We start from the raw sequence: 20,481 nt of genomic DNA, 5'->3' as shown, positions 1-20,481 counted from the left end.
TGTTTAAGCTAGTAGTACATTTTGATGTAGATTATTATTGAACAATTTGCCTATAAAATGGTATAATTTAAATGAACTTCTTGTATCAATTCTTACAATGAATATTATGAACGCTGTCTCTTAAGCAATCAAACAGAAAAAGCATGCACACGAGGGTGTATATAAGGGGCATTTCTCCTCTCACAAGAAGGTGATTTTGTATTTTCAGACCTGAAATTTTTTCCAGCCCCCTCCCAAAAATAATAATTTAAACAAATAGTTTTTTTTTTTCATTGAGGTGTCAATGGCTCTTATTCCGAGTGTGCATCACTTCTGTGTATGTACAAAGTATAGTGAGGTACACGAATTTAGGGGGAGGATGTGGGAGGGGATACTCCCTCCCGCTCGACGGAGCTTTTGAGTTTTTAGAATTGAAATAAAGCGATCTGAAGCACACTTTTTGTGGAAAATTCGGAAATTGTCATTCCCCATAGTATACTAAGTCTATAGAAGGGACAAGGCAATGGGAGGGTGGCAAGATACCTCTCCCATATTCGAGTACATATTTTTTTCGCCTTCCAAATCCCCGGTCAAAATCTGGGGGGGGGGGGGGGGGGGGCGACTGCCCCATCCCCCCCCCCCCTTTGCTATGCCAGTGGGAAAGGGTTAATTGAAAGGAGCTAATATCCCTTCTCCCACGACGGAACTTTGGAATTTTTATAAAGTTAAGTGACAGATCTGGTGCTCACTTTCGATGAAACATTTGTAAATCTGTCAATCTATAGGTGTATTAAGTCCATGGAAAATAGACCGAACGGGGGAGGGTGTGGGAAGGGGTATCCCCCTCCCACACCAGGGAGACTTTGCTTTTTTAGAATTGAAATTCAGCAACCTGCCACCTGGTGCACACTTTGGATGAAATAATTGGACAGATTTCTAACAAAAAAGCAAGAAAATCTTGTCATCTCGGGAATTATGATTATGTGAGGTGGGGCAAATGGTGCGCTTGCCCCTCCAATATTATAGGGACAACTTTTTTTTTCTGTCATAAAGCAAAAAAGAAAAATCTTCTCATCTTGGGAATTATTGATTATGGGGGAGGGGCAAAATCATGATATGCTTACCCCTCCAATGTTTTTATGGGGGCAACTTTTTTTTTCTGTCAAAAAAGCAAGAAAATCTTCTCGTCTCTGGAATCACGGGAGGGGGAGGGCAAAATGATATACTTGCTCCTCCGTTCTTTTTTTTATGAGGCTAAGGTTCGCATTATCAATATGGATTGGTTAGAAGTAACGTGCTGTACATAGACCCCACATACTTCTATAAAGTAGCACACGTACATGCAAACGTGTACGTGCTCCGTACCGTACGGATGTACAGTACGGTCGATAAATAGTAAACACTGTAGAATACTAGTAGGTATGTCTAAAATCAGTGCTGCCAGAACCCAGGGTGCGATTTTTTTTTTTTGCCCACGAATTTTTTTTGTCCCTGCATGGTGCAAAATGAAAAAAATAAAACAATAAAAAACAAGATTTATTATTTAGCGTCCGGCGTTGAAGTCGCTCGCAGACTGAAGTGGCGATTTTTTTAGGGCCTGAAGGGGGTGCGTTCGCACCCAACGCACCCCCCCCCCCCCTGGTGACGCCCATGTTCTGTTGAAAACGTTATGTGAAGTAGAATATCATACGTCAAATGCAATAACAAAGATACACTTGCACTGTCATTTCTCTGTAAGTGTTTTTGTTTTTCTTCGTGCTAAAGTGTCGGTAAAGGCTCAAAATTCAAATATACTTTGTCCATACCTAACTGGTATATACGAAATTGTCATTACTAGTTGATTTGTTTTTTTTTCTTGTGATTAAACATAATTGCTACGTTTGTCTACCACTGCAGCACTAAAAGTAATATTGCATGACAAAATCCTGTAAAAGATGATCTGTTCATGATGTATCTTTTTTTTAAATTTCATTTAATGTCCTTTATGTTGAAAACTTACAATATGATAAAGAAAAAATTCCACGTGGGCGTTTCATACAACTATATTAAGCAGGTAAATCGATGATATTGGCACCTTTGGGAACACCAAAACGTTGGACTTTTCAGAGAGATGCAGTCAAGCGAGGCGTCAGGAATTCCTAAGTTTTTATTGAATTATCCAATTGCTTTCAAACCGTCACAAGTGCCATTTACCTGCGTACACTACCTTCTCAGCATCGACTGAGATCCACATCACGGTGTGCTTTGGACAGACTTTCCCCCAAGAAGTTATGGGGGGGGGGTTCATAAAGTTATTTCTCGATAACTCTGAGCTCTCAATTGTCCAGCCATTCGTTATATTTGCATCATTTATAATAATTCATGTAATAAATAATTATTAGTATATTAATTTATGTTAGTTCCATTCAATGCGAATCAATGTCAAACGAAACGAACGAAAATGTTGTTACTAGGATTATCATAATATCAACAAATCAGTGAAAATGTTGGTATAGAAAATGTTAATTCGTTATCAAAGTCTGAGTAGACTACCTTGTAGAATATCATTTTTTATTTTTTTTTATTTCATGAACTGTGCTTGATATAATATATTCATCTTAACTTTCCTGGAAGACTTGGACCATTTCCAAATCAGCATTCAAGAACCGGTGACAAAGATGAAAAACCAATGCATAGGGCTTGAAATTTCTGGGCAACAAAATATCTTTTCTTTTCTCTTCTTTTTGTTATTCTGTTTGAGAACATTAAATGTTTTGCTACACTCTTAACTAGGATATTATATTTCTTTTTCCGTATCATTCGCATATTCAATAGATTCTTTTTGACTTTGTCTAGTGAATATTAACTGTTGCAATTAACTTTACTTCTATTCGGGGTTATATCCCTTCTATGTATTATTAAAGGGCTCCTCTTCCTGTTTTTGTCACTGAATTTGTGTATTTTATGGGTGTGGTCACTGAAAATCGGTGGACAGAGGTCACTTTTGACCCAGAGATACCTGAAATCTGTTTCTCATGTTATTCCTTGTTTGAAAGCAGGACAAGCTGTTAGAAGTAACATTTCGCAAAGTGGTCAAACTTTAAAAAACTGTTTTTGTCCCGTCCTGTCTTTAATCGATCCTTTGATTTACCTTCGACTTTTTCCCCAATATATCATACATTTTTGCATGCCATCACAGTTCAGCGCGTGATATGAATACACAATGCAGAGACAACGATAGTACTTTTGAATAGAGGGTGGGTTCAACAGACGCGCACGGTCCAGAGGCTCCGGAGGAGAACTGCCGGCGAACGTACATGGGCTGGCGTACACGAAGACAAACATAGTTGAAGCCACGGGAGTCCAAAGTCCACGGGCGTGTATCGGGGATGGGTGGGTGGGATACGGATGACCCGCGATGTGAAGCCACACTGTGCTCTTCTCTAGTTATAGTCTGCTACAGTCAGTCAACAGTACGTCGTAATTGCGCTTGAACTCTGTGGAAGGTCTTCATCGTTAGCAATAACACTCTCGGCAAGATTTGTCTTTTTCCAACCAAAAAAAACCGTCGGCAAACCTTTGCGGCATGTAGGAGAAATTACCGAGCAGGGACTGGAAGTGTGGGAGACATATACCTCTCAGGTGCTCCGGAGCGAAATGTAGATATTGTGTCACTATGCATTTGCCCGAAGTGTGCCGGAAGTTTGCCGCCAAGATGAGGGGGCAAAAAGCTGTTTTATTCACAGGAATAGTTTGCGTATTTCTTGGCCTCGGCCAAGCAGCTGTCTTGGTTACAAGCGGGCGATTCCAACATTACTCTACGCAGGTGGTGATCGGTAAGTACCATGGGGAAGATATGTTTCTCTTTGGTGATAATGGCGCAGGGCATGAATATAGATAGTTGTAACCGAACGTTGGTTGTCGATTGCCACAATCATCGAGTATTAGTACAGTGGACCTCCGTTACAACGAATTGTCCTCAATAGGGCTGGAGGTTTTCTTTCGTTATATCAAAATTTCGTAATAACCGAACAAGTAAACAATAACAAAGTAGAGCGGATAATGTTGCGGCCTGAATTTTTAATTCGTTCTAACCAGGATTTCGTTATAGGCGTGTTCGTTATAATGGGAGTGCACTACTGGCATTTGCAGTTAATATTTACGGGTCCCATCCAGGGTGAACTGGGACTTGAGGCTTATTACCACTTGGTCTACTATCAGATGGTCTACTTTCCAGTTCGTCTATCACCACCCTTATAAAAAAAAACAACATGGTTTTACAACCGTAACCATGGTATAACCATGGTTATGGACGGTTTTACAATGGATCGATGGTAGTCCATGATTTTTAATTCATATCCATGGTAAATGTGTGGCGGAAGTGTGGTGATACCATTGTTAAAATACCATAGTTATGATAACATGATAAAACTTTCATTCTACGATGGTTTTAAAACCATAGTGGTGAAAAAATCATTGTTATACCACAGTTTTAAGAAATTAAAAAAACAATGGTGAGAAAACCACGACAAAACCATCGTTCTACTTTGGTAAAAATAACATAATAATATAACAATGGTTGTAACCATGGTTTCACAATAGTATAAAAACAATGGTTAGGAAACCATGGTGTAACTCTCGTTCTACCAAGGTTGAAAACCATCGTTATTAAACCATGATTTCTTCATGGTTTTATGATAGTGTAAAAAAGATAGTAATAAAACCATGATTTTAACCATGGTATTATGATAGCACAAAAACACTAGTTATAATACCTTGGTTAAACTTTCGTTTTACAAAGGTTAAAAATGATGGGTATTAACCATGATATTAACCATGGTTTTATCATAGTTAAAAAAATGATGGTTATATAACCATGGCTCTAACAGTGGTTTAATGAAAGTGTTTTAAAACCATGGTTAAAAAATCATCGTTATACCACAGTTTTAAGAAATTAAAAAAACAATGGCGAGAAAACCACAACAAGACTATCGTTCTATTTTGGTAAAAATAACAATGATATAACAATGGTTGTAACCATGGTTTCACAATAGTATAAAAACAATGGTTAGGAAACCATGGTGTAACTCTCGTTCTACTATTAAGGTTGAAAACCATCGTTGTAAAACCATGATTTCATCATGGTTTTATGATAGCACAAAAACACTAGTTATAATACCTTGGTTAAACTTTCGTTTTACAAAGGTTGAAAACGATGGCTATTAACCATGATATTAACCATGGTTTTATCATAGTTAAAAAATGATGGTTAGGCTATATAACCATGACTTTAACAGTGGTTTAACGAAAGTGTGAAAACAACGGTTTTAAACAATCGTTCAAATTCCATTTTAGCAAGGAAAACGATGGTCATAGCTACACCAGGATTTGAACCATGGTTTTATCATAGTGTGATGTGCAAAGGATGGTTACAGTGGCGTATCTAGGGGGGGGGGGGGGGGGGCAAGGGGGGCACGTGCCCCGGGCGCCATTCCTTGGGGGCGCAAAAAAAAACGAAGAAGAAGAAGAAAAAAAGAAAACAAGAAGAAGAAGGGAACAAAAAAACTCGCCCGGAAGGGGGGAGGGAGAATGGGGGGGGGGGGGGGGGGGGGCAGAAATCCAAATCAAACAAGATAAAAACAAAACATGATGACGCGGACAAAATGACAATGTTTATTGTGTTCACACAAAAATTACATGTTCTGTGAGCTGAAATACAAAAATTTTCGGCTCGCTCCCCAAAATTTATGTAAAAAAAGAAGGTAAGAACTAAACGTGATGATGACAAAATGACAGTGTCTATTGTGTTCACACATGTCATTTTATATTTAGCAGGCAAAATGTTACACCGAGCAGCGACTGCAATTTCATTCGTTCTGAAGCGATCGCCGATTGGATCAAAAGACGACGCCAACGGTTTCGAACATACGGGGAAGGGGGGCGCAAAAAAAAAAAAAAAAAAGATAAGAAAAAAACGTAATGATGACGCAGAAATATACAAATTTCGGCTCACTCGCTTGTACTAATTTAGAGTATTTTTTCAAGTCCTCAGTTTGTTGGTATAAATCGTTATCTATATAAGGTCGTCACTATAATTGTGAGATTTAATAAGCAAAGAATGACAAGAATTCCATGTTTTGTAAGCTGAAATACAAAAATTTTGGCTCGCTCGCTGTGCTCGCTCGCCAAAATTTATATAAAAAAGATAAGAACAATACGTGATGATGACGAGGACAGCCATATACAAATTTCAGCTCACTCGCGCGCACTAATTTAGAGTATTTTTTAAAGTCCTCAGTTTGTTGGCATAAATCGTTATCTATAAGGCTGTCACTATATCTTGATTAGAATAGTAAGATTAGGTAAGCAAAAAATGACAAGAATTCCATGTTTTGTAAGCTGAAATACAAAAATTTTCGGCTCGCTCGCTGCGCTCGCTCGCCAAAATCTATCAAAATTCATTACATTTAAATCATCCTCAAAAGATCCCTTTTAAATGCTTGAAAAAGCATCATGTGGATTTGGTTTAAAGTCCCTACCGGGATGGGGTTGGGGTTGAACACTTTCTCAGAAATTAGGGGCGCAATTTTCGTGCTTGCCCCGGGCGCCGTTTTCCCTAGATACGCCACTGGATGGTTATGAAACATTGATTGGTTCTCCGAACCGTGGTTTCATGATAGTGAAGAGGCGGTTAAAAAGCCATGATTTTCACCATGGTTGTATGATAGCTCATAAGAACAGTGGTTATAAAACCGTGGTTTAACTTTTGTTTACCCACGGTTGAAAAAGTGGTTATTTTAACAATGGTTTCAACCGTAGTTTCATGCTGATCAGATATAGAGTGCAGAAAAACCATATTCTAGAATTTCTAACCAGGGAACCTTGTATGATAGCATAAGAACAGTGGTTATTAAACCATGGTTAACTTTTTGTTTTACCAAAGTTTAAACCACGTGCTCTATGATTATTGAATGATGTCGATCACAAAAATCAATATGAAAACTCATAATTTGACGGCCGCAATGCCAATGCAAGTCATGACGGACATTCATCTAACGCAACCACCCGTTTGGCTTCAACAGGATTATGTAAACAAACAGTAGTCTTACCATTGCAAACAAAAAGCTGCTTCACTTGGTTGATTTACAGCATTCCTAAAATGCAACATCTATTCACTACGGAATAAAGCACGTAAAAAACCTTAAATGAGATTACATACTCGTGAAAAAATAAAAAAAGGTAGTAACCCATTGCCGCCCGTTCGTTCCCCGTAGCTTTGACATCACTACAGCTAAACTCATTTGGTCTACTATCAATTTCGTCTAATTCCCGTTTGGTCTAATCCTTGGTCTAATACCCGTTTTGTCTAAGCCTTACTTGGTCTTTAAATGTCCAGTTTGGCTATTTATCATTTCGTGTAATGACCAGATGGTCTAATTGCAAAGTTTGTCTCCTTGGATTGTTCCCACTTTGTTGTCTAATGTAATGTGGGTATTCGACGAAATGGGCCATAAATCCCATCTGGAAGTAGACCAACTGGTAATGAGGCTAAGTGGCAATTGGACTAAATGGTCAATCGACGAACTGGTTGTAGACCAAACGGGATTAGACCATAACGGGCAGAGACTAAATGGCTGTTGGATGATGTGGGAATGGACCAAGTGACAGATCACCAACTGGGAAAAGGCATGAGCTGCGATTTATCAGGGAGGTTTCTTCCCACCTTCCTGGATTTATCTTATAGGAGAGCAGCTCTTTTGTGGACAAGAGGCCATACCAGAAGAGAAGGGGTTTTATGGAAAGAATGGAGAAGCAGAGTCAAGTTTGTGATAGAGGAGGATTTCTTTACGGTGCTGTACATGCCATAAATCGATATGTAACTTCGGGTCATAGTTTGAACATGGAATCTAAGGGTAGGCCTACCATTAATGCAAACATATTTGCAAGTCGTAAAATCGTCACACTGGTTCCTCTCCGTTGTAGTCGATCAACTACTGTAGAATGATTCGTTCGTGTGACCGCAGGCCATTTCAAAGTAAACTTGTGAGAAGGCATGGCATTAAAGTCAAACGATGTGGGGTTTTTTAGCTCACCTGAGCCAAAGGCTCAAGTGAGCTATTGCGATCGCCCTTCGTCCGGCGTCCGTCGTGCGTCGTGCGTCGTGCGTCGTGCGTCGTCCGTCGTCCGTCGTCCGTCGTCCGTCGTCCGTCGTGCGTCGTCCGTCGTGCGTCGTGCGTAAACTTTTTACATTTTCATCTTCTTCTTGAAAACCCCATGACCGATTTTCATCAAACTTGGCAGGTAGCATCCCTAGGGGGTTAGGAACTCAATTTGTTAAAATGGGCACCATGCCCCACCCAGGGGGCCCCCAGGGGGGCCCAAACCCCCCAAAATTAAGGAATCCGTAAAAATCTTCTTCTCTAGAACCAGAAGTGATAGAGCGAAGTTAATACTATGAGTTAGTACATTGATGACTGTAGTTTCAAGTTTGTTCATGGCGGAATCAGGGGTGCCCCCCTTGGGACCCAGGGGAGGGGGGTGGGGAAGGGTTCTAATGGGGCCTAAATTGTACATTTTCATCTTCTTCTTGAGAACTCCATGACCCATTTTCACCAAACTTGGCAGGTAGCATCCCTAGGGGGTTAGGAACTCCATTTATTAAAATGGGCACCATGACCCACCCAGGGGGCCCCCAAGGGGCCCAAACCCCCCAAAATTAAGGAATCCGCAAAAACCTTCTTCTCTAGAACCAGAAGTGATAGAGCTAGGTTAATACTATGAGTTAGCACATTGATGACTGTAGTTTCAAGTTTGTTCATGGCAGAATCAGGGGTGCCCCCCTTGGGACCCAGGGGGGGGGGGTGGGGGTGAGGAGGGGTCCTAATGGGGCCTAAATTGTACATTTTTATCTTCTTCTTGAGAACCCCATGACCCATTTTCACCAAACTTGGCAGGTAGCATTCCTAGGGGGTTAGGATCTCAATTTGTTAAAATGGGCACCATGCCCCGCCCAGGGGGCCCCCAGGGGGCCCAAACCCCCCAAATGAAGGAATCTTTAAAAATCTTCTCTAGAATCAGAAGTTATAGAGCTGAGATAATACTATGAGTGAGTACATTAATGACTGTAGTTTCAAGTTTGTTCATAGGAGATCCAGGGGTGCCCCTCTTGGGGGTAGGGGGAGGGGGGTGGTTGGAAGGGTCCAAATGGGGGCCTGAATTGTACATTTTCATCTTCTTCCTGAAAACCTCATGATGGATTTTTGTCAAACTTGGCAGGTAGCATCCCTAGGTGGTCAGGATCTCAATTTATCAAACTGGGCACCATGCCCCACCCAGAGGGCCCCAGGGGGCCCCAATTCCCCCAAATTAAGGAATCTTGAAAAAATTGGGCCCTTATTGTACATTTTCATCTTCCACTTGAGAATGCCTCGTCAAATTTTGGTAGAGCTGTGAATAATTTAGATTAGTGACTGCATGAAAGGTGAACTTGCGATACTCAGGTGAGCGCTAGACCCGCGGGTCTCTTGTTTTCTTATCAGAAGTATTTCTGGGATTGTTTCTTCCACTCAAAACAAACCGTAGATACAGTCACGAAACAATTACGCATGAAGATATCTTAACTTGTATTCCTCAATGTCTGTAAGGTTCAGTCACTTCCAAAGGTGATCGATCTTGTTTACCATTGCAGGATGGGGTATCGGCATGTCGTTAGGACTGGCTTGCATGTCGTTCCACATCGCCAGCTTTCCATGCAGTCAGCTCATTCCAGTTAGCACGATTATGCTGAAGTATGCCCTCTTTTGGTATTACAAAGTGACGTGGAGGCGAAGGTGGAGGACTTTCGAGAAATTGACGCACAGGTGCACCGAGGAGCAGACAGCAGTACTCCTGCAAAGAATTCGCGCAAACGAAAATACGATCTACGGCCGAGCGCGGCAGTTCAAATTCATTCGCTCTGTGGAGGATTTTATGCGCCGCCATCCGCTGACTACGTACAAGGATTACTCGGGATATATTAAGCGTGTTGCCAATGGCGAGATCGGAGTGATGACGCACAATAAACCAAGCATTCTGGGGAAAACCTCTGGCACGACTGGCATTTCCAAACAGTTCCCAATCAGTGATGAGTGTTTGGAGGAATTGACAACGAGCGCGACAGTTATTACGAACGTGCTACGGAGTCGGCACGGCGTGGCAAACTCCCTAACGCTGCAGATGAACGCTTCGCTGCTGACGGCCTCACGGACCAGTATCTCCAAGGGAGGCATTCCCACTGGGCCTCTTACAACCTTCGTCATCGGGGACGACGTCAAGGAATTGATGTTCACCACGCCCCTCGTTGGATTCGACATCGGCCATGAGCCGACGGCCATGTACGTCCACGCCCTCTTTGCTTTGCGAGACGAACAGCTGGGCTCGATCTGGGCACCGTTCGCATCGACCATCTACATCTTCGTTCGCTTTCTGGAGATTTCCTGGAACATGCTGGTCAACGACATCCGGCACGGCACCCTGTCCGGCAACCTGGAGGGCCTCTCGGCCAAAGAAAGAGAAGAACTGAGTGGACGCCTGGTGAAAATGCCCGACCGGGCCAACGAAGTGGAGCGACAATTTCGGATGGGATTCGAGAACATAGTGCCGAGACTGTGGCCTCGTCTGATAGCTTTGTATGGAATTACCAGTGGATCAATGCAGACCTTCACTCGACGATTAAAATATTACATTGGCGGTAAGTCACCTTCTTATAGTCATCATTTCCTGCGTATCATTCTAAATTTACACGTAAACAGACAGACAGACAGAAGGGCACACATTAGCATAACACAAGGACACATGTATGATATTTATAATTCTTGAGATTTCATTGACATATGGAATGCAAACGAACATTAAGAATCAAGATTGGATGTGATAATGATGATCAAGAGCGTCAACTGATGATGTGCGTGATGCAGAGGCAAATACTTCAAAGCCTTTAGATGTGTTTGGTCAAGTACTAACAGAAATTCTCTCTTTGTAAGATCTCACAACAGACAGAAATTGTCACATTGCACGAGGTTGCTACATCATCCATACTCACAAATAGCAAAGCTATTTTTAAAATGGTTTTCATTGAGACATAAGCAAAAGAAAAACATGGACTCCAAAAGATCAAAACGGCTGTGTAGATGGTGTGTAGATATTTGATTCACTTAAATCAACTTTTTTTGGCAACTAAATTGCATTTCGCTGAAAGAAGCGATATGCCGTAATTGCATGAGTTAAGAAATATTACTGTTCGGTTCATTTGATTAAAAACTATTTGTTATCAATAACGTGAAAGGAAACGTTATCTTAAGAAAAGAGATTAATGCTGCCTCCTCCGTGGTGGTTGTGAAGCGAAAAAATAGAGATGGAAAAGTTTCAGGTTCCCGCTTTATCTTCAAAACGTATGCTGGCACTAAATACATGTACCTGTGGTCTACCTGTATTGAGTGGCCCACATTCCTAAAAGCTTGTCTTCTACGTTGGCCCCGCTTTTACATTAACGCAATCATTTTGAATAATTAGTTTCATATATGTATATTCTTTTTATTGTAATACATTGCACGTTTTGTTTTGTTGTTCGAATCTGTATCGATAACATGTGTTATTGGAAATAAAATATATCATTTGAATTGAATTTGAATTGTATGATTGGACGATTAGATAACCAAATTTAGAAGTTACTACAACACATTCCTTCTCATGATTGATTTTCAGACTTAAGTTGGAATGTGAATCAACATTAAGTAACCAAGTGCTAGTAATTAGTTATAACACCTTCCCGTACATTATGCGTTATACACAAGACAAAAGAATATGCCTATTATACGTTAAAGTAAAGACATACTGTATGACATAAAAGTTTCCTCTTTATACAGGTTCATATTATATGACACAGTCTATTATGTAGTGTTACATGTAAGATTGTACGTAATATGACATGCATGAGTTCAAATCAATAATAATAATGAAAGTAATAATGATAATAATGACATTTTTATACCGCATATATCAAATGAATGTTCCTTAATGCGCTTTACAATATTATCGGAAAATACACTTAACAAATTACTTTCAATACACAACGATTCTTTGTCGAGTTGTTTTACACATAAACTGAGCTGATTAACACATAAATATTAATCGAAGTAAATAATCACCCGTTACTTAGAGTCTTTGAGTAAAAGCCATGATAAAACAACCATTGGCAAACTCGGGTATGTTTGTATCCCACTAACTAATCAATTATAAAGAAGTTGAGGCATATTTGAACGAAATGCAAGTTAGAAGTTAGATAAATTGTAAAATCATTCCATGATGTGTTTCCTCCCAGACCGTAAGATCTTCTCGGGGTACTACGTCAGTACGGAGGGATTGATTGGTTTCGCCTGTGAATTCCCGGATGACGGTCAGACAAAGTATATGTGTATCCCAGACGGACCGTTCTACGAGTTTATACCAGCCGATTATTGGTAGGAACCAATATTCCCTTCACTCCTTCCCTCCCCGCTCCCTCTCTCTCTCTCTCTCTCTCTCTCTCCTAGTAGTGATATGAGTCTACGCGGACAATGATCTCTAGATACTTCTTGTTACAAATCATTTTGGACATAGTGCCTTAATGATTATTGTCACCAAAAGTTGCATCCAAGATGAACCGTTCTATGAGTTCATACCAGCCGATTATCGGTATTATTGGTAGGAATCAGTTCCCTTCTGAAAATCACTTGACATCACTCCTCCCCCCTCCCCCCCCCCCCTCTCTCTCTCTCTCTCTCTCTCCTAAAGTGATATGTTTCTTCCCGGACAACGATCTCCAGATATTTCTCGCTACAAGTCATTCTGGACAGATATTCCTCAATGATTCAACCCAGACAACTAGAAAACACAAAATTTAGTCATCATGTGACGTCGCTATGTATTTTGTATCACTGTGTACTTCATTCCGCTCCAATTAAAGAAGAAACGTATGTTAACATCGAGATAAATCATTAGTAGCAGATTGAGAATACCTGCAGTAGTATAAAAGTGTTATGCTTATTACGTATATTACCAATGTTATCTTTATAATGAGCATTATTGCATTGTAGTATATTCTTTGTAATTTTGTCTTTTGTCGTTTCCTATTTTCATTCCGGTTGACCGCGCAGCGACGAGAAGTGTCCGGGTACTCTGTTGATGGGAGAAGTCCGGGAGGGAGAGTGCTACGAACTCGTGATCACCAACAAGGACGGACTCTATCGCTACAGGCTCGGCGATGTCGTCAAGATCACCGGCTTCTTCAACCAGTCTCCAGTCTTTCAGTTCCAGTACAGGTACAGTGGACTCCCGTCATAACGAAGTCCTCGGGACAGGCAGTTTTCTTTCGTTATAACCGAACAAATAAACTATGAAAACACAGTGCGTGGACAACATAAGTTGCGCCCTGAATCTTCACTTCGTTGTAACCGGAATTTCGTTATAACCGTGTTCGTTATAACGGGAGTGCACTATACATCTAAAATGTGGGATTTCACTCCAGCTCTTTGTCAAAGACACACACTTGTGTAATTTATTTCTGTTATGAATAAGCGAAGATATTTTGTTGTGTTTGTTATGGTATTGAACGGTGTTATATAGTTTTACCCATATTTGTTTCTGTTGAATTTCAATACGACTTCCGCATAAATGGCTTTCCTTTGGAAGTGATGATACCGTTTATGCCAAATACCCTTCTCAATATTCTGGTTGATTGCTATCATATAGGACTTACAGCGCTCGTCTGGCTTTTATCTCCATGTGACATACAGGATAGAAAACATTACTTGTTGCTGTATCTTTTCACCTGTGCTGCACTCGTGTTCAATTCGTGCAATATGATCCTGACTTGAGCAATATATTTCAATGGGCTCCATGTCATTTGCTCCTGTGGTTATTGAGGGAATGCGGCTATGAAATATTTGCACGTTAAACCAAATATAAAACCTACACACAAACGTAACCCTTACCCTTATCCTAATCCTCACATCGAACTAAACCTAAAACCCCATCACAACCCCGACCCTAACCCTAAGTCCCTGGAGGAAATAAGACCGTAGCAATTGCTGCAGGACCAGTGTCACCATTTTAATCTACTATCCACTCGTTGTAAAACTTTGTCCATTGAATACACAGAATCGGTGAGCTGATGAACCTAAGATCAGAGAAGACATCAGAGGTGGCAGTCACCAGGGCACTACAGGAAACAGTAGACAACGTTGAGGGCGTTCAACTGGTTGAATACGTCTGCGCCGATGGGGCTCTGGTGGATGAAGCTATGAGTAAGCCTGTACTTCCAGTATTTTTAGTTCTATTTATCTAACAAGAAATACTCAATCAATATCGTTCGATCATTAAAGCTGCAGCTATACCGACACTTATTTGAAGGACACACGTAGAGAAATCATTGCAATGTTGTTTTCTGTTTGTTGTAGGCTACTTGGTCCGTCTTAACTGTTTCTTTTAGGAGTTTCCTTGATATCTTTTGTTTTTCTTTGCTTTTGTAATAATAATAATAATAATAATACATTTATATAGCGCATTTTCCATAAACATACATGTTCAAATGCGCTTTACCAGTGGATTATTGATATTAACGGAACAAGTGGGTTTTTAGATGTTTTTTGAAGGTGATGAGAGATTGCTGGTTGCGGAGAGTTTTGGGTAGTTGACTCCACAGTTCGGGAGCAGCAGATGAAAATGCTTTATCACCAAGTGTGGCCAGCATCTTGGAAGTTGGGTGATTCAGTGTGATACCTTGTGAGGAGCAGAGGGTGTACCGGGATGGGTGACGGATGGTTATGAGATCAGATAAGTAAGGAGGGGCAAGACCATGGATACATTTGAAAGTGAGCAGAAGTATCTTGTAGTGGATCCTGGACCTGATGGGAAGCCAGTTCAGTTGACGGAGGACAGGTTGCATGTGGGAAAATTTGGATGTGCCTGTGGCAAGTCTGGCAGCTGCATTCTGAACCCGCTGTAATTTCTCTTACGGTCAATGACAAGCAAAATGAAAGCAGGTCTTGTTCAGTTCTGCAACTTTCTTCGCAGCATTTCATTTCAGACTGAGCATTTTTATCACGAAATGTATCTCGTTTTGGCAAAAACGGACTTCCGATCAACATGTAATATGGTGGCGCTCTTTATCCAGGGAAATCGAGGGATACTGGTACTAGTATGTCAAGCAGTCATCAAATGTTGTGTTGAGTTTTTGTGTGTGTGTTCCTTATTATAGAATATGGGTTTCCCCTTCTTTTATCGCAGATGAGAAAACCCCTTCACATAGTATGTACTACGTCATATTCGTTGAGCTCGCTGTGTCCAAAGGGTCAGAATTCGGTACGCGCGCAGATCAATGCAAACAGGTGAGCTTGTGGTTTATGATGTTGTTGTGTAAAAGTTCGTTTGTTCCTCTTGCAATCCTGAACATTAGATTCCTTTCATAAGCTGATGTATTGCAGAGGTAGGCAGTTCAGTCCTTTCCTCAGTGTGATAAAACTGCCAAGTTCTTTATAATGGGGGGGGGGGGGGGAGAATACTATGAATTTCCAGTGAATCTATTTGCCCCCCCCCCCCCCAAAAAAAAAAAAAGAAGAAATAATAATAATAAATAAAAATAAATAAATAAATAAAGAATCGAGCGTTGTTCTCGGGACAAGAGAGAACGTATTGTCTAGGAAATTAAGGTTAATCTTTCATTTCTTTTCAAAAACCCTTGAGGCATTTTACAGTAAGATTTCACACAAATGTTGACAGACATTTTTCTTTAACCATGTAAAAGTTCGTGACGTTTGCAACAGGTAAATGCAACCTTTTAAGACTTCAGATTTTCACTTCATGCAAATTTTGTCAAATTTGGCTTTGCCGTGAAGTACGCCTGTAGTATGATGCCGAGGTATAAACGGTGATATTGCGTGAAAGGTCTTCCATTTATCTGCATATAAACATTCATCATTGGTCTTATTTTCTAAATGACACTGAAACAAAAAGCCTAACTGCATCAAATTATTCTTTAGTTGTAAATTCAAAACTCTTATGATTTCTTAAAGGTTACAGACATCCCAAAGTAGGTGTTTCTTAATTCATTTTCCTTGCATAGATCACTGACTGATTTATGAAGAGAATACATCATTACCCCTTCCAATATTATAAGTAGATCTGTTTCAGCAGGTCGGAGGTTGTTTTAAATTCCACGACAGTTATTATTGTCTGGTTTTAGATGAAGAGTCCACTGTTCCGTTTGAAAGACTTTCAAAGACTGTTCAAGACATTCTAAAGTAGGTATTTCTTCATTCATACTTCTTGCAAAGATCATTGACAGACTTATTAGGAAAGGAAGATGATCATCACCCCTTCCAATATCAAAGTTTACATCTGTTTCAACAGGGTTTGTTCTAAAATTAGTGAGTTGTTTTTGTCTGATTTTGACAAAGCGTTCACTGTTCCGTTGGATAACTTTGACAACCTTCAGTCGAGGCAACTTGAACATTCCAGCAAAGCATGCAGTTGATGCTATCTACTTACCATGATATGGATGGCGTGCTGCCAGTAACGCAAACACGTAATGATAATATGTTAGTTGGTAATACTATGAGATCAACTCCTTCACAGTTCACTTGGTGGGTGAACCGCTTACACTGAAATAATTACTTTGATTAGGTGCGTTTGCTGATATCATCATACCATAAATCATATAGCTATAATTTTATTATAACAAACATAGTGTCATAATGTATGTTGTACATAATTATTAAGAACAGTGAGAGACAGAGTGAGATATAGACAAACACGCGCGCACACACACACACACACACACATATATATATATAATAGTTACAGCAAAGGATTTAACCAGAACATGGCGAGGCGGTACAAGGACGGTTAATATGTTGGCAGCAAAACGTGCACATAGACGTGGCTGATGTTGGGTTGCACCCCTTAATAATCAAGCTTTCGGGCGAAATGCCCTTCTTCAGGATCTACACAGTCAATGACGACAACGTATGCGCAAAATCAACCTAGATATAAAATCATACTAAACTTAACTAACCTTTGATATTATACATTCCAAAATATAATCAACCTACCAATAGATACAAAACATACACAATAACAACACATTTTTAACAAAAAAAAAAACCCCGAATATACTATTACTCAATACAATCTCGGAACAAAACTTACTGTATTGGTGCTGAGTGCGGTCTTGTGATGTTGTCTGTGCAAAAGTTATGACCGGGTGTACCTTATATGTGTTTGTGTGTGTGGGGGGGGGGGGGGAGGGGGGCTTTCTGTACTGAAGCTCGTTCTCATTTGATCAATCATAAACTACCAATGCTCATTTTTTTAACCATCCGACAATATAAGAAAAACTTCCAATTTACAATTACAATTTCTACATACTAATACACTTCTTATGATACATACATACATACACATCCGCGTACATAAATTATTCATACACATAGATCTATTAATCCAAATACCTACTTACATACACCCACATTACTTTAACAACAATTCAACCTTCCCAATAATACATATACATTAATACATTACATATTTTATATCTACATACATTTACTTAAATCGCTACTTAAAATTCTCAATTCCTATCTAACTAAACAATATTCTAACCACCACAAACAATAAAATATCTATTATATACTCACATTTGAATTATCTCTACTCATCTGTATCTATATAATACACATTCATCCAACATCTACTCAATACTTCCCAATAATTCAAATAATCAGCTACAACACATAATATATTTACATACATACATACTTACAATTGCCCATAAATATCAATTTCTGACCATTGATTGTGGTGGATGAGGTGATGTGAAGAGGTGGTATTATGATTCCATATTGATTCCGTTTAGGTAGAGGGTCTTTAATAAAGCTCATCAATCCAGGGGGGTGTTTCATAAAGCTGTTCGTAGAGTTACGAACGACTTACGAGCGACTGGTAATTTCTTCTTGTGCTAAATTATGGAAATTCTGATAAGTATAGCACATCACCAGTCGCTCGTAAGTTGTTCGTAACTTTACGAACAGCTTTATGAAACAGGGCCCTGAAAGATTCTCTGCGTATAGTGTTGTATATATATGTATTTATATACATGTATATATACATATTATATCATTATACATATTATATATACATATACAGTTATACATATATACTAAGTCGTAGGATAGTGAGCTCGAAACAGAGCTCGACTCCACTCTCTTATACATAGGGCATATATCAAATATATGTGTGTGAAAAAAATATATATATATATTCATGCAAAGTGTTTACATGTACTTATCTATCTCTCACTCGTTATAATCTATCTATCTTAGTAGATATTAATCAATCTAATAATTCATGTCTCGTGCAGTTTACCGCCGAATTCGACGCAAATCTCCGAAGCGCAGCGAGTGCTTACGACTCCTGCCGAGAGTCGAACGAGTTGGGTCCGCCTCGGGTCTTCTTCGTCGACAGCCAGGCCTTCTCCGACTTCAGGGTCCACCTCCTGGAATCATCGAGCGGGGGCTGGGCTCAGCTGAAGGTCCCCCGGAAACTCCGCCTGCTGGAGTGGGTCCAACTCTTCCTCGAACACGAGCTCAAGCACGACCCCGCGGAGATGGTATAGACCAATTCCACCTGGCAGCATAATCAGCCATTACTGCTGTGTCCCATGCGCGTAGGCGTAGTAGAATGCATTATAAAATGGGTTCAAGAATGTAGCCAATTGGAAGCGCTGAAATGAGTCACGTGTGCGTGCATTAATTTCTCAGTAAATGCACGGCCTGACGTACGTCACAATGTTTACACTAGCAGTGCGCACTCAATCAGTTGTTACAAGTGCGTCACGCGCTACTATACGCGCTGTCAATCCTGTAAACAACTTCTAGTTCGGGCTGCCACAACAGCCGGCGGTCTTTCTTGTGCATAACACGTATGGCGTACGTATACTCTTATACGTACGTACAGTACTTATGTGCGAGATTTCCGAATGCGACATGCGTAAATGTTTGGGACGAACATCTTCGGACATCTTGACTTTTGAGCGAGTGCTACATGTAGCTGACTGGTATTGACCCACAAAGGTACGTGAATAATGCTGTTAGTTTTCGACCCATTTTATAAAACAAATGATGCACAGGATTATTTCGCACCTTCACTAACACACTCTATCCTGTGCATCATTTGTATATAATTAATAATTCGACCGGCTGGCGCCCGCCGTGGCCGCAATAATGCATTCAGCATACGCATGCGCGGATGGGTCACCGCACTAATGGCGAATTTGCTGTTAGGCCGGAACGGTCTAAAAAAGCCGCGCTTCTCAACCTTTTACAGCCGGAGGCCCACTTTGGCTCCTGCTAAGTTTCTGGAGGCTCAGTTACATGTGTAGATCAATACAAACCTTGTTTATATTTATTATGGGAAGACATGGCGGCCCTCCTGCGGGATCTCGGGGCCCACTGGCTGAGAAGATCTGGTCTAAAGAGAACAAAAGGGTGTGTGTGGGGTGGGGTGGGGAGGTAGTGTCTTCTGCCAATTCTCCTTCAACACCCCACTCCCATCTCTAAATTCTGTAGGACCGGAAGTAGACCCTACTTTAACGAATAATTAAGGGGCTGAATTTTTTCCTCTCTTATAAACTATGCAAGAAGCAATCTGGAGTCGAACTCTATAATGGTTGCTGATATAATGTGATGTATTACATACATGTCTTAGATATCTTTCTTAGTCTTTCATTTTCAAAATGGAACTTTATGTCGAGAAGTAAAGTTGGAATTTGTTATGAAGATTTAGAGTTGTATGTTATCTTGATCAGCTACTATAGTCAGACTGCGTATAATATATTTACAAATGACATCTCTAGAATGGAAAGCTTTGTTATAAACGTTGTGAAGTTATGTAGATTAAGTATATGGTGATATCATCTTTTACATTCACTACAGTCGAGGTCTGATTTAGTTAATACCATTCTTTAGCGTATTGCTACACCATAAACAGTCCATCTTATGACGTTTTTGAATCGGACATACTCGCATTTACCTTCCACTTTCATTGTGGTATAAAAGCAACTATATAACAGAGAAAAAGAGGCTCTTTAAAGGGGATGGCTAGTAACCGATCAGTGGGAATCAGTGGGAATGCTGAGGGATGATTGTTCCAATCCTTGTGGGATTCATTTAAGAGTACATTATATATCTCCTGTTGTGTGAAAATTATTTGCTTCAGAACGGTCTCATATTCAAGTAATGTGCAGATTAATGCCTCGTCACTGACCAGGCACGCTAACCTGGAAACATTAAACTGCACATTACGTGAATATGAAACCATTCTGAAGCAAATAATTTTCACACAATAATAGACATATAATGTACTCTTAAATGAATCCCACAAGGATTTGAACAATCATCCTCCAGCATTCCACCTGATTCCCACTGATCTGTTACTAGCCATCCCCTTTAA

General features: G+C 40.2%; 1 protein-coding gene across 1 annotated transcript; it reads left to right on the top strand.

Annotated features, from left to right (window-relative positions):
• The first annotated feature begins 3,673 nt into the window (after positions 1-3,673).
• On the top strand, positions 3,674-19,610 carry LOC139716030 (uncharacterized). The gene is made up of 8 exons (XM_071627585.1): positions 3,674-3,794; positions 9,647-10,687; positions 12,317-12,455; positions 13,131-13,295; positions 14,134-14,279; positions 15,262-15,362; positions 18,392-18,640; positions 19,599-19,610. Exons 1-8 carry the CDS (start codon positions 3,674-3,676, stop codon positions 19,608-19,610), a joined length of 1,974 nt encoding a protein of 657 aa, XP_071483686.1.
• Positions 19,611-20,481: the final 871 nt, after the last annotated feature.

This window comes from Diadema antillarum, unplaced genomic scaffold (genome assembly GCF_040938485.1).
Source record: "Diadema antillarum isolate AM-2024a unplaced genomic scaffold, OU_Dant_1.0 scf00000060, whole genome shotgun sequence".
Taxonomy (NCBI): Eukaryota; Metazoa; Echinodermata; class Echinoidea; order Diadematoida; family Diadematidae; genus Diadema; species Diadema antillarum.
The sequence above is the reverse complement of the archived record's forward strand: the minus strand, read 5'-3'. Positions and strand labels throughout refer to the sequence as shown.